The sequence below is a fragment of the Drosophila ficusphila genome, unplaced genomic scaffold, assembly GCF_018152265.1.
Source record: "Drosophila ficusphila isolate 14025-0441.05 unplaced genomic scaffold, ASM1815226v1 contig_414, whole genome shotgun sequence".
Lineage (NCBI taxonomy): Eukaryota > Metazoa > Arthropoda > Insecta > Diptera > Drosophilidae > Drosophila > Drosophila ficusphila.
In genome coordinates this window covers 14,678,248-14,690,238 of record NW_025064328.1, presented here as the reverse complement: position 1 = coordinate 14,690,238, position 11,991 = coordinate 14,678,248, and the positions used below count along the sequence as shown (strand labels likewise).

General features: G+C 44.4%; 6 protein-coding genes across 6 annotated transcripts; 3 read left to right on the top strand and 3 right to left on the bottom strand.

The window, feature by feature from the left end:
* The first annotated feature begins 184 nt into the window (after positions 1-184).
* Positions 185-1,534, top strand: LOC108090899 (protein-L-histidine N-pros-methyltransferase). The gene is made up of 3 exons (XM_017189810.2): positions 185-372; positions 437-721; positions 772-1,534. Exons 1-3 carry the CDS (start codon positions 280-282, stop codon positions 1,309-1,311), a joined length of 918 nt encoding a protein of 305 aa, XP_017045299.1. The 5' UTR covers positions 185-279; the 3' UTR covers positions 1,312-1,534.
* Positions 1,535-1,646: 112 nt separating this feature from the next.
* On the bottom strand, positions 1,647-3,261 carry LOC108090898. The gene is made up of 2 exons (XM_017189808.2): positions 3,163-3,261; positions 1,647-3,101 (listed from the first exon to the last, which is right to left on the bottom strand). Exon 2 carries the CDS (start codon positions 3,081-3,083, stop codon positions 1,647-1,649), a length of 1,437 nt encoding a protein of 478 aa, XP_017045297.1. The 5' UTR covers positions 3,084-3,101; positions 3,163-3,261.
* A 165-nt stretch (positions 3,262-3,426) lies between these two features.
* LOC108090926 (regulator of nonsense transcripts 3B) lies at positions 3,427-5,118 on the top strand. The gene is made up of 3 exons (XM_017189857.1): positions 3,427-3,608; positions 3,666-4,742; positions 4,799-5,118. The coding sequence occupies exons 1-3, from the start codon at positions 3,516-3,518 to the stop codon at positions 5,042-5,044; spliced, it is 1,416 nt and encodes a 471-aa protein (XP_017045346.1). The 5' UTR covers positions 3,427-3,515; the 3' UTR covers positions 5,045-5,118.
* On the bottom strand, positions 5,037-7,730 carry LOC108090925 (DNA ligase 1). The gene is made up of 7 exons (XM_017189856.2): positions 7,635-7,730; positions 7,514-7,576; positions 7,191-7,460; positions 6,498-7,130; positions 5,821-6,446; positions 5,523-5,768; positions 5,037-5,466 (listed from the first exon to the last, which is right to left on the bottom strand). Exons 1-7 carry the CDS (start codon positions 7,649-7,651, stop codon positions 5,099-5,101), a joined length of 2,223 nt encoding a protein of 740 aa, XP_017045345.1. The 5' UTR covers positions 7,652-7,730; the 3' UTR covers positions 5,037-5,098.
* Positions 7,731-8,112: 382 nt separating this feature from the next.
* Positions 8,113-9,302, top strand: LOC108090957 (mRNA-decapping enzyme 1B). The gene has a single exon (XM_017189901.1). The coding sequence runs from the start codon at positions 8,192-8,194 to the stop codon at positions 9,275-9,277; it is 1,086 nt and encodes a 361-aa protein (XP_017045390.1). The 5' UTR covers positions 8,113-8,191; the 3' UTR covers positions 9,278-9,302.
* Positions 9,303-9,484: 182 nt separating this feature from the next.
* LOC108090958 lies at positions 9,485-11,364 on the bottom strand. The gene is made up of 4 exons (XM_017189902.1): positions 11,209-11,364; positions 10,276-10,466; positions 9,938-10,215; positions 9,485-9,876 (listed from the first exon to the last, which is right to left on the bottom strand). The coding sequence occupies exons 1-4, from the start codon at positions 11,255-11,257 to the stop codon at positions 9,612-9,614; spliced, it is 783 nt and encodes a 260-aa protein (XP_017045391.1). The 5' UTR covers positions 11,258-11,364; the 3' UTR covers positions 9,485-9,611.
* Positions 11,365-11,991: the final 627 nt, after the last annotated feature.

Sequence of the window (11,991 nt, the reverse complement as noted above, 5' to 3'; positions counted from 1 at the left end):
TGGTACAACATTAGTTCTCAGGTTAATTTCAAATTTGTTTTGTAAGTAAATGTATATTTTAGTTTTATGAATATAATGCATTCCAACTGATGTACAAATCAAACAGAAGCATCAATATTTGTTTGATATTATATGTACATTTTCGTTAACGCAATAACAGGTTTTCACGCCTTGTTATCGATAGCATTCGCCCATCCCTATTGGCCGCAAAAAAAGAATTTGTTTAGAACTCAGAAAATGTAAATAAAAAGTTACTTTTATTAATTAAATAAAAAAAAGATGGCTGTTTATCGTCCTCGAGGCACTTTAGCACGGGTGATCCATGCCAAGTTTCACAACGACAACTCCCTAGAAAACATAGACACTCGAAAGGTAGGAAATCTGTTTTTAACCTTGGAATGAGCAGTAGATTTATGAGCATTTGGTTATCGTTTAGTGGTATTCCTTAAACCACGAACTGCCGCAAAGGTTCCAGGCCATGTTCGTGCCGCTTGAGCCAGATGCTACGACGGTGAGCTGGCTTGAACGCACCAAGGCCCTGTCAGCGAATATCTGGACCCACTTGTGGCACGCTCTGGCCAGATCTATTCTACAGTTCTTTATGACCCAGACTGACATCAACGGGTTTCTGAAGCGCGGCTCCATGTTCATTCTGTCGGAGGAACAGTTCCGAAAACTACTCCTGGCGGGTGGCTTTCAACCTGCTTCTGGAGATGAACCGGTGAGCTTAACTGTTCTGCAGCTCGCCGTTGCTAATCCTCCGCATTTAAGGTTACGATACTAGACATCGGAGCTGGCGACGGGGAAATCTCCCTCCGAGTGGCCAACACCGTTTCCGAGCTGAGTGGCAGTGCAGGTCTTCAGGTTTTCGCCACGGAGGCCAGTTGGACCATGCGAGATCGCCTAAAGAAGCTGAACTTTAACGTGATCACCGAGATCAGCAGCCTGCAGAACCTAGAATTGATTCTGTGCCTTAACGTGCTGGACCGGTGCTTCGATTCCTTTAAACTGCTGGAGGATATCCACTTGGCACTCGCTCCTAATGGAAGGGCCGTGGTTGCCCTAGTACTTCCCTACATGCACTACGTCGAGACGAACACTTCGCATTTGCCTCTGCGTCCGCTTCTCGAGAGCAATGGTCGCGTGGCGTCGTTCGAGGAGGAGGCTGCCCGTTTCATGGAGCTGCTTGAGAATTGCGGCTTTCGCATAGAGTCTTGGACCAAGGCGCCCTACTTGTGCGAGGGAGATCTTCACCAGTCCTTCTATTGGTTGATCGACTTAATCGTTGTAATATCAAAAAAGACATTCTAGATCAAAGCTTCCAAACGCTACACAATACCCTCTGAACTATTGTATCCATTTTCCTCCTAGAGATAAGTGGCTGCATTGATAAACTGAGCATTTATACTTATTACAAACGTAGGCTATAAATTAGGTAAAGAATTTATTTCTAAACAATTACCAAAAATGTAAATGGAAGTTTATCCATGTTTAATTAAAAGGCGATAATTCAAAGCCGCGTTTAAAACTAAAATACCAAAATGTTTTTCTTTATAGTTTGAAAGAAATTTTTTTTGGATTAGCAAATAATGAAATAAGGACTATCAACATTTCTTTGGTTATCTTAACAGTTGATGTTTTTACGTTTACATCGTTTTGTTATTTGTAAAAATTACCTCCAGGTAGTTGTTTGCATACACAACCCTTTCAGTGTCCTCAGGGGAAGGATTGTGTACAGGTAATATTTCACGGTAAGGATTTTCGGTTATGTTGTAGACTCGCTGGACGGTGATGTTATTATTTCTGGCCACTGTATTGATGGCCGTCAAATCAGACATTGCCTGAATTTTTGAGATCGAGGTGTAGCATATGGGAACATTAAAAGATCGAAGGATAATAGATAAACATTCCTGCCAGTCGAACTGATCTGAATCTTCGTTTTTTGTGGTTAGCCCGCAGACAAGGCTCTGGGTTATTTTCCCTGTGTTAATAAAATCGGGCTGCAGAATGAGAATTAGGGTGGGATCCACATTATATATGTTTGCGAATTGTGAAAAAGTAAGTGAGTAAAAACGTTTGAGTACGGTTCGGTTTAAGTTCTTGAGATCGAAAATCGCCTCAACGTCTTCGATCTTGCCTAGTTCTTTCCCAATAAAATGCAACTCCAAATTTCGAATGCTTGGGTACTGTAGGAACAAGAACCTGATGTGAATAGATTGAAAGTATCGCAGATGCTCCTCGGTGGCGCCCACCACATAAATGATGACGACTTTATCCGGATCATGGACCCAGGAAATGTTTGATAAAGCCAGACAAAGGCTGGCGATTCCACTAAAAGAGGAACAACTGGCGAATGTGTAGTACTCTTGCAAATCAGTCCATGGTTTATCGTTTATCTTCAGGGAGGTGGCTTTAATAAAAGCCTCAATCAGATGAGATTCTTTTAAAGGACTGCTTTCGTAGAATTTCCTGATGCTTATAAGGCAGTCCATTTGTCGGAATGCTGTAGAGATCAGAGCTAGAGTGCGACAATCCATAGAGCTATGAGTATCCTTGGCTAGATGACGGTGCTTCTCTGAGCAGTACGCCACACCGGCACATCCTACGCAGGCTTCCAGGTCTCCAGTGCTGAAGCAAATCTCGCATACGGCTGGGTTCCCTATAAGTTGAATTTCCCTCGGAAGAAGAGGTCTGTCTAGTTTGATCGACAGGATCAGTTTCAGCTGAGAAATGACGAGCTGCAGCTTTCTGCGATCCGAAATCCTTCCTTGCAGGAGCAATGGGCGGTTGATCTTCATTATCTTTTGGAGATCCCTAAGCACCTGGCAAATGGGTTGGTGTTCCGCACGATCCGCCAAAAGATGGGGAACGCCGCAATAGCGCTGCATTTTGCATCCCCTGCAAACAACTTTGGCCTTTACATGTCCTCTTTCTAGAAATTTCTGTAGCTTTGAAAGGTTATCTTCCATATGATTCAATTTTTCGTGGCTGCATATCAATATATCTTTCCAAATCTGCGCTTCATTGTAAACGCAAACGTAACACTTAAGGGACGATCCCAATGGAGGCTTTAAAGTTGTCATAGTTCAATTAGTAAATTCCTGCAAGTCGTGTGGTTAATGCATAAATCAAGCTCTTAAATACACTTTTAAATAGCCTTACCAAGTCCTTTAAAAAACGGGCATTTGCGCATTTACAACGTTTTCTTAACCGAATACTTTTAAAAGTTTAGCAGGTCTGGGTAATTAAGCGTACCTCTAGTCAGCTTACGGAGAACTAGTTCAATGGTTCAAGTCCAATAAAGATGTCGTTCTAACATATTTTTAAGTTTGTACATATATTTCTATGAAAATATACATTTAAAAAAATTTCTGGTAGCGGGCCTATAATTAAGAATCGATAAAACGCTAGTAGTTCCGAACTTAATGTGCCATCTCTATTGACTCCACATCATGCTTGCTCTTGCTCGTATTTTTGTTTTGTTTTGATTTCAAATTGGACAAAATAATCAGAAAATGTCTGAAACAATAGCTGACGAGAAGCCCAAAGATAAATCTAGGGGAAACAGACGGAAGGACAAGAAGGACAAGACCAGCCAGATCGTCAAGGTAAGACCCAGAGCATGAAAATTCTCCCTCCTACTTTTGAGCTCACTCCAAACGCAGATTGTGATGCGGCATTTACCGCCCACCATGACAGAGGCTGACTTCCTGGACCAGGTTGGTCCATTGCCAGAAAACGACTCTTACTATTACTGCTCTGCGGACTGGTCCTTGGGCCAGGAGGCCACCTGCCGCGCCTATATCGACATGTCCATGAAGGACATTGCCGAGGTGCTTCAGTTCCGAGACCGATTTGACGGCTATGTCTTTGTTGACTCCAAGGGCGTGGAGTACGTGGCCATTGTGGAGTATGCCCCCTTCCAGTGCTTCTTAAAGAACAAGGCGCGGAATGACGACAGCAAGGTGAACACCATAGAAAGCGAGTCGCACTATCAGGAGTTCATCCAACGGCTGGCTGACGAACGTGAGGAGGCCAGTCGCATGGGCGAGGTCAAGATCGAGTTCAACTTTGACCGGCGAGCGGACGAGAAGGTCAAATCCACACCGCTACTGCAGTACCTGGCGAACAAGAAGGAGAAGCGTCGGGAGGAGGCCCGCAAGCGGAACGAGGAAAAGCGCAAGCAGCGCGAGGAGCAGAAGCAGGTGCGCTTGGCGGAGCAGTCGAACGCGGGAAAACCCAGGGAGGAGGGAGGTGCTTCAGGAGACAACAAAAAGCCTGTCGGTAACAACGCTAAAAAGGATGGCAAGGAGACCTTGTCAACCGTTGCTCAAGGCAACGAAGCTGCGAAGACTTCACGTTCCAAACGCCGCACGGAGCGCGATCAGCGCCGGCGGGAGGAGCACGAGCAACGCAAATTGGCCCGCAATCGGGCCAAACGAGATAAGAAAAAGCCAGAGGGACAGGGCAAACAAGACAAGGACATTGTCATTCTTAAAAAGGAAAACAAACCTGAGGCAAACGATAGTGAGGAGTTGCCAACTTCTTCGAAAGTGTTGGTAGATGAAAAAACCGAGGTTCCAGAAGCTATAAAAAAATGTGTGCAGGCTGCCGGAGTTCAGAAGGATAAAAAAGCCAGCGGGGAAGCACATACTGCGGCTAATTCGCAGGAATCAACTGCCGAGGACGCCATAAAGGCGGCTCAATTTCGGGCATCGGAGGAGCGACGCATTCGCAACAAGGTTGATTGTTTGTTATACCATTTTCCTCCTTGTTAGCTCAAAGTTATTTATTCTAGGATCGTCCCTCGATTGCTATTTATCAACCTAAGGTGCGAATCCGCCTAGGATCGGAAGAGTTGACCCAAAGTGTGGGTTGCAAAGATGCTTCGGATGGCGAGATTTCTGTAGTTGAAGAAAAATCGGGTAAGAAAGGCAAGCGCTCCAATCGGCGAAACAAATCCAAGCCCAAGGAAACCAAGGAGAGCCAGCTGGAAGACCGACGCGTTTCAAAATCCTCGGAAAGCAGCAATAGTGTAAAATAGCGATAAGGAAATTTATTGTTAAATAAGCGTTGCTCACTTAAATGAACCGTAAGGTCAGTAGAACTCATCCTCCATCTCTACCTGTGTACATGATTTTTGATTATTCTTAACCTGGTCCTGTGACTGATACATATGGGCCACCTGATTGGCGTCCGTCGCGTTCTCGCTGTTCTTATCCTCGCGAATTCTAATAAATCGGGGAAACCGCAGAGAAATTCCTCGCTCGCCGTCCACGATGCCAATGGCTGCCCGATGGATCGGGCTGAGAGAAAGATCGGCGCACTTGACTTCCCACACTTGGACAGGCTCAAACCAGTGATCGGGCTCCAGGCTAGGGTCGTATCTATAGTAGGACTTGGCGGTGGGAGTCACATGCTTGCCCAAGAACTCAGAGTGTGACTGAAGATCCTCGTCGGTAAAGCCTAAGTAAATATAGGATGACGTTGGATACATTCAAATAAAAAAAAAACGGAAGTACCTGTTCCAATTTTGCATATGCTTTGATATTCCTCGTTTTCTGTATCATAGCAGGCAAGTAAGAACCCTCCATAGGTACCAGTGCGCCGGCCCTTTCCCTTGTAGCCGCCGATCACCACGAGATCCAGTGAGTCGCCCACATTAGATAAGTAATCTTTTTTTAGTTTTAACCAGTTTCTCGATCTCTTGGCGATTTCATAGGTAGCCTCCTCATTCAGGGTCTTTACCATGAGGCCCTCACAATTTCCTGTAAAAATGACATTCAACTAAATGTATGTATTGTAGGTTAAAAATCAAACCTTTAATGGATTCCTCTAGAAACGCTTGCACCTCATCAATATCATTGGTATCCAGTGCAGTAGCGAATTTCCACTCGCCTTCAACTTCCTGGAAGTGCTTCAGCAAAAGTTTGCGTCGCTCTGACAAGTTTTTAGTTACCAACGCGGCGCCATTAATGTAGAGAAGATCGAAGATGTAGACGCAGACTTGGACCTTGATTTCCTCGATGTCGACATTCTTTCGCTTTCGAGTGCTAAGCACTTGGAAGGGAAGAATCTGCTTTCGATCTACATCCCATGCAACAATTTCGCTGTCAATGATATAGGACTTCACTTCGCCCTTAAGGAACCGACTGCTTCTGGCAATCAAATCCGGATATTTGGCAGTATTGTTCTCAGAGTTTCGGGAGAATATGCTGATTTCCCCCTTATCGTTGCAGTGAATCTGGGCTCGCTCCCCATCGTACTTCCACTCGCAAGTGATTTCCATGCCGCCAAATCTCTCGAACACCTCGTGAACGCCTTTTGTGGGCTGGGCGAGCATGGGCCGTAGCGGCATGCCAGGATGCATTGGGCAGCGTTCCTGCAGCTCCTTAATATCGTACTTGAGAATGGCCGGAATGATAATGTCGTAATTGGGACATTGGCTAAAATAGATCGGTCAATACGATTAATTTGCTTTGCAAACTGAGACCCACCTGTATGCAGTTTTAAGCATCAATGTCGTGTCTGCAATTTCATCTTTGTAAACATCGGGAACCTTGCTGGCTTTGCAGTCATCAATGTGGTTCTTTTTAACCAGGCCAATAGCCAATGCTGTGAGCAAACTTTGTTCGGCAATGCCAATCCGCAGCTTGCCAATCAGAGATCGAATGAAGAAGCGCGCTTCAGACGACCGGCAGGCCACAAACATGTTATAGACCAGATCCATTTTGGACTGACCGGATATATTGGCTATTTCACGCAGCTTCCTAAACACGTCTCGCACATTTAAGGGAGCAGGCTGGAACATCATGCGCTGCGAAACGCGTGACTGCTCGGCAACAATACCAAGGTCACCGATAAGGTGCGTTTGGGATTTAATATGGGCCAGGTTGCGGCCCGTAGCCTTGCAAATGGCCTTCATTAGAGTGGTTTCGGCCACGCCCAGCTCCAGTCCCTCGTAGGCAGGCGCCAGTTGGTTAATGCTGAGATACACGCTTGGCACCAGGTCCTCCGGACTGACCAACATTACAGAGCTGAAGAAGTTGCTTAGCGTGTCGATCATCTTAAGACGGCCTTTAGTTTCCTCAATTACTTGAAATGTGCGGGCTAATGCCAAGTAAGGAGTGCTGGAAAAGGTCTCCTCGGTTTGTATTTGGAGGTGTGGAGCGTTAAGTTACGTTACTTACATTTTGTTGTCCTTCCAGTAGGCATTTTTGAGTGGATGATAGGAATCGGCTGAGGGATCATAGTTCTCCATGTCCTCCTTGCTAATTGAGGAGGAATTTAAACCTATGGTTGTGACCTTCTTAAAATTTTGCTCCTTTTTAAAATCTTTCGATGGACTTGTCTCTTTTTCCAAGTCGGCATCCATCGATTGAACTTTTGACTTAGCTTTCGGAGAGACATTTTCAGTTTTAATGATGGGTTTTTCTAGCAGTTCTGAATTCGCCTCGATCCTTTATAAAATATTTTAATTAAATTAAGTTTATGAAACATTAAGGCAGCTTACTTTGGAATTTTTTTTGGTGGCGAGGGGCTGTCGATGGTGTCGGATTTCTTCTTGAAGAAGGAGCTGAAGCAGGGGATTGCTAAATGCGGAACTGGAACCAATATTGGTACTAATTACTTACGTTATAGACTTTTGCATTTTTATAGCAATGGCTTTTACGGAAATATAAATTAGAATGCTATTAGAAATTGGTTCCCGCCAGTTTGAACGTTGTGTGACCAAGTGTGATTAACGGTGCAGGGACAAAACACTAATCTTGCCAATACAGAACATTTTTTTATTTAAGTAGATAAATTATCAAGTAATCCATTGACTTTACTAAGTTTTTCAATTTGTGTATCTTAGCTCCCAAAATTAAATAATTTAAATCCTTAAATATCCAGGATATAAGTTATTGTGCCAAGGACATTCTTCCCTATTTTTAAGAACATAAAGATTGTTTTCCCTTGACTTTCTATATATATATAAAAAATAAAATAAAAATATAATTGTAAGAATAATAAAATATTTAATAAGTAAATGCATTTAAATGTTGGTGGTACGATTTTGGTATGTTATAAGAGCGGTTTAGTATATTGCACACTTTTACCAGATTGGTCACACTACATATATACGTAAGGTATTGTTGAATTCACAAATAATTACGATAGCCTGAGAAATTAGCACCGCGACGATACCATGGCTGACGAAAGCATCACGCGAATGAACCTCTCGGCAATTAAAAAGATCGACCCTTACGCCAAGGAGATCGTGGACTCGTCATCGCACGTCGCGTTCTACACTTTCAACTCGGCGCAGAACGAGTGGGAGAAGACCGACGTCGAAGGCGCCTTCTTCATATACCACCGCAATGCCGAGCCCTTTCACAGCATCTTCATCAACAACAGGCTGACGCTTACGTCTTTCGTGGAGCCCATCACCGGCAGCCTAGAGCTGCAGTCGCAGCCGCCGTTTCTGCTCTACCGCAACGAGCGCTCCCGCATTCGGGGCTTTTGGTTTTACAACAGCGAGGAGTGCGACCGCATCAGCGGCTTGGTTAACAGCCTGCTTAAGTCCAAGGAGCAGGGGACCAACGGGCAGTCCCAGCGGCATGGCCCTGTGCCCCAGCTGCCCAAGCAGGACAACGCAAGCATATTTAATATGCTAAGCAAGGCGCAAAAGGACTACAACGCCCAGGTGAGCGGCCAGCCGAAGACGCCTTCGACGGAGAGCGTGACGGCCGGCAACGTGCTTAAGTTCTTTGAGTCTGCCAAGCAGGCCACGGCGGAATCCCTCTTTCACCGCGTCCAGCCACTGTCCGTGGACCAGCTGGAGAAGCAGCAGCGGGCAGCCACTCCTGGCGAGGACCTACTACCCTTGGCGGGCAGGGACAGCCAAGACAGTCGGCTGTCCCCGTTTCAGAAGGCCCAGCAGTTAAACACCCAGCTCCTGAGTGACCTGAAGATCGGTAAGAGCTTCGCCACGCCGCCTTCCCCGACCACGGCCCCGAGTTCATCGTCCTTGGGAGCCAACAACGATGCTGGAAAGTGCCTGCGGAGACTGCTGGCCGGGGACAAACCAGGGCCGGCTCTCATGCCGCCCACCATGTTCGACGCGCCCAACAATGGCAACCCGGAACCCCAGCAGCCCCTTAATTCGACGCAATTCGTTCAGGCATTCACATACCTTATCCAGAACGATAAGGAGTTCGCCAACAAGCTGTACAAAGCCTATCTCAACAAGTGCTCCAATTTGCTGCTCGACTCCAGTCCCACATATCAATAAACTGTAATACCCAACATTTCCGAAATTCATCTCTTTTTTCTTTACATTGGAATTCGCAGCCTTTTAGCTAACAAAATAAAATGTCTCCGACTAGACAAGATCGACGTTGGCCCCCTTTAGATTGAAAATCTAGAAGCTGCCATTTCCAGATCAAGTTCAGGCCAATGCATGAACCTTTACTTCTTGAGTGGTAATTAACAAAGTTGGTTTTGTGAAGTATTCGTATTTATTTACAAAATGGATATGTAAGTCGAAAGAACGTAGAGAAGAATTTTTATGGCAAACAGAATTCAATAAACATAATTTTAGTAACAATAAATAACAACATTTTTATTTATATTAAGATGCCCAGCTTAGAGAGCAAGTAGTACAAAAAACAAAACAGCCACAGATTCAGGCCAGCGTGGCTAATTCCCGCCGATGCGGATGTGGCTACTGTTGTCAGGTTATTTGCGTAGCCGTCAAATGAAACGATGCACTGGTAGGCATCCGGGTCATCGTCAATGTCGTAGACCGCCACCACCGCAGTGCCATTGAAGTACCCGTCCTCGTTCTCCTTAACATTGGGCTCACGCTTCACGACGTCCTGGTCATTTGACCTGTAGGTAAAACATACAGGTTAGTACTGATTGATGCGCTTAATAGAAAAGGACTCCTTACAGGATCGTTATTATGGGTCTGGGATACACGTTGGTTACGATGCACTCCAGCTGGGTTTCGTTGTGGATTGGTTTGTGGAGCAGCTCAAGGGTGTAGTTCCTCACATCTATGACCTGCACCCTCTGGTGACTAGTGAACGTCTTCAGTTCGGTCTGAACCAAACACTTATAGTCCCCGGTGGTGTTGATCGTGGGGTTTATGAGAGCCAACGAGCTGTATTGCTTGCTTGGATCCGTAGAGCCCTCGTAGGAGATGTCTATTTCATCCCTAAACTCAGGCTGTAATGGGACATTAGCTATTATTTTAAACAAAAATATTCAATAATTTTACAAACTCACAATAGCATTTGGAGGTTTTCCAAAGATCCATTGATATATGTTCTTTTCATCTCTATACCACTTTACAGTGATAAAGGATGGATCCCTTTCGACCTCATAGTCACACTCCAAAATCGTTGGCTCCATTTCTTCGTTTTGAAGGACTACAATCTTAACGTCGGACTCATCTTTTGTGGGATAGCACAGTGCATCTGAACAAAATCGAAACTCCTATTAGAAAGTTATTACAGAATGTACGAGTATATCATTGTCTGGAGCATTTTGTAGGCAAATCCATATAACATTCATTACCGCACGTATACAAACACATAGGTGGGAAATCTATATAATTTTGCGAAACAGCACGAAAGCAAGAGAACAGATGCCTGTTTTGTTTAAAAATAGGAACCAATAACAAACAAAAAGCTAGAAAAATTTAACATTTTTCATTTGGTAGCTTTTCATGTGTGCCAAAATGCGTGGAACGTCTCTTAATAAAGTACATTTTACTGGAGAAGTCCAGTTTTTAACTCTTGATTTGTAACTATTAACTATATTTTGTTTGTGAACTTTATGTTTTTTTGTTGATTGTTGAAACGAGTTAGTTACACTTTTTTTTTAGTTAACTACTTCCACTTCCTCTCAGGCAGCCAAGAACTTATTGAGAATTGTTAATCCTAGGTAGTTCAAAAAGGATATCCGAGTTTCGCAGCCACCAGTTGTTTTGTATTTTGTTTAAATGCACATGTTAACTCAAAACTGTTTTAGCTATACATTCTTATTTATAGATATCCGATTTGTCATTATTTTTCTCAAGGTTTGTACGATGTACATTTGCTGTATTCGTATAAGTTTATATTCTCTTTTTGCCCGATGAAATGATTTCATTTCTTAATTTAAAAATAGTTCTCCAATGCTAAAGATTCATTACACCGCCGCATATTTCGAATATACCTCTGTGGAATAGTCCGATTGCAAGAAGGACAATAAGAAGAGGCTCCATAACGGTCTATTTACACTTCCTCATATAACCACCGCGGTAAATCGGACTTTCACAGGTGATCCCAACTCAGCCGTCCGCTCGGCATGGTATAACTACAGCAACTGAGCACAATTCGAGAGCTCTTGGCCAAAACCCACCCAGCGTAACCAAACATATTCGTATTTGGCAGAGATAATGCCGGCACTTCCTCTCTGGCACACGATCCAAACGCCGTGGTCTTTAGCCCGTGCCACTTGTGCTTGGCTCTCGGGAGAACCATTATCGTGTGGACATGTGCTAGTGGGTCCGCTTCGGGGGAGATCACTGTGCAGCTGCCATAGTAAATAGCCCTGCATGTGTGGGGGTTGGAAAACCTTTCCGCTTCGATACTCTCCGCTGCTCCTAGCTGCCGTTGCATATTTGAAAACCAGTCGACGGCTTCTCTCGGCCCACTCCTACAACTAACGATAGCCAGTTCAGTTTTCCCGACCGATCATGGGATTCCTTTACTGGCAGGGCGTCGAACCAAGGCCTTAAGGACCCGTGGTAGTCGGGGACTTGGCCACCGTTAATATTCAAAAAACTTTGTCCCCATAGCAACAACGATTATTAAATCTCCTGAAATGGTTTCGTTTTCGAAACTTTTAACTACCGCAATATATTGAGATCTCTTGATTTGAGTCTAGACTTGGCTAGATATAGTTTGGCTGAACTGAACGATGCACATTTATCAAGAAAGTAGATTTCTTTTGTAA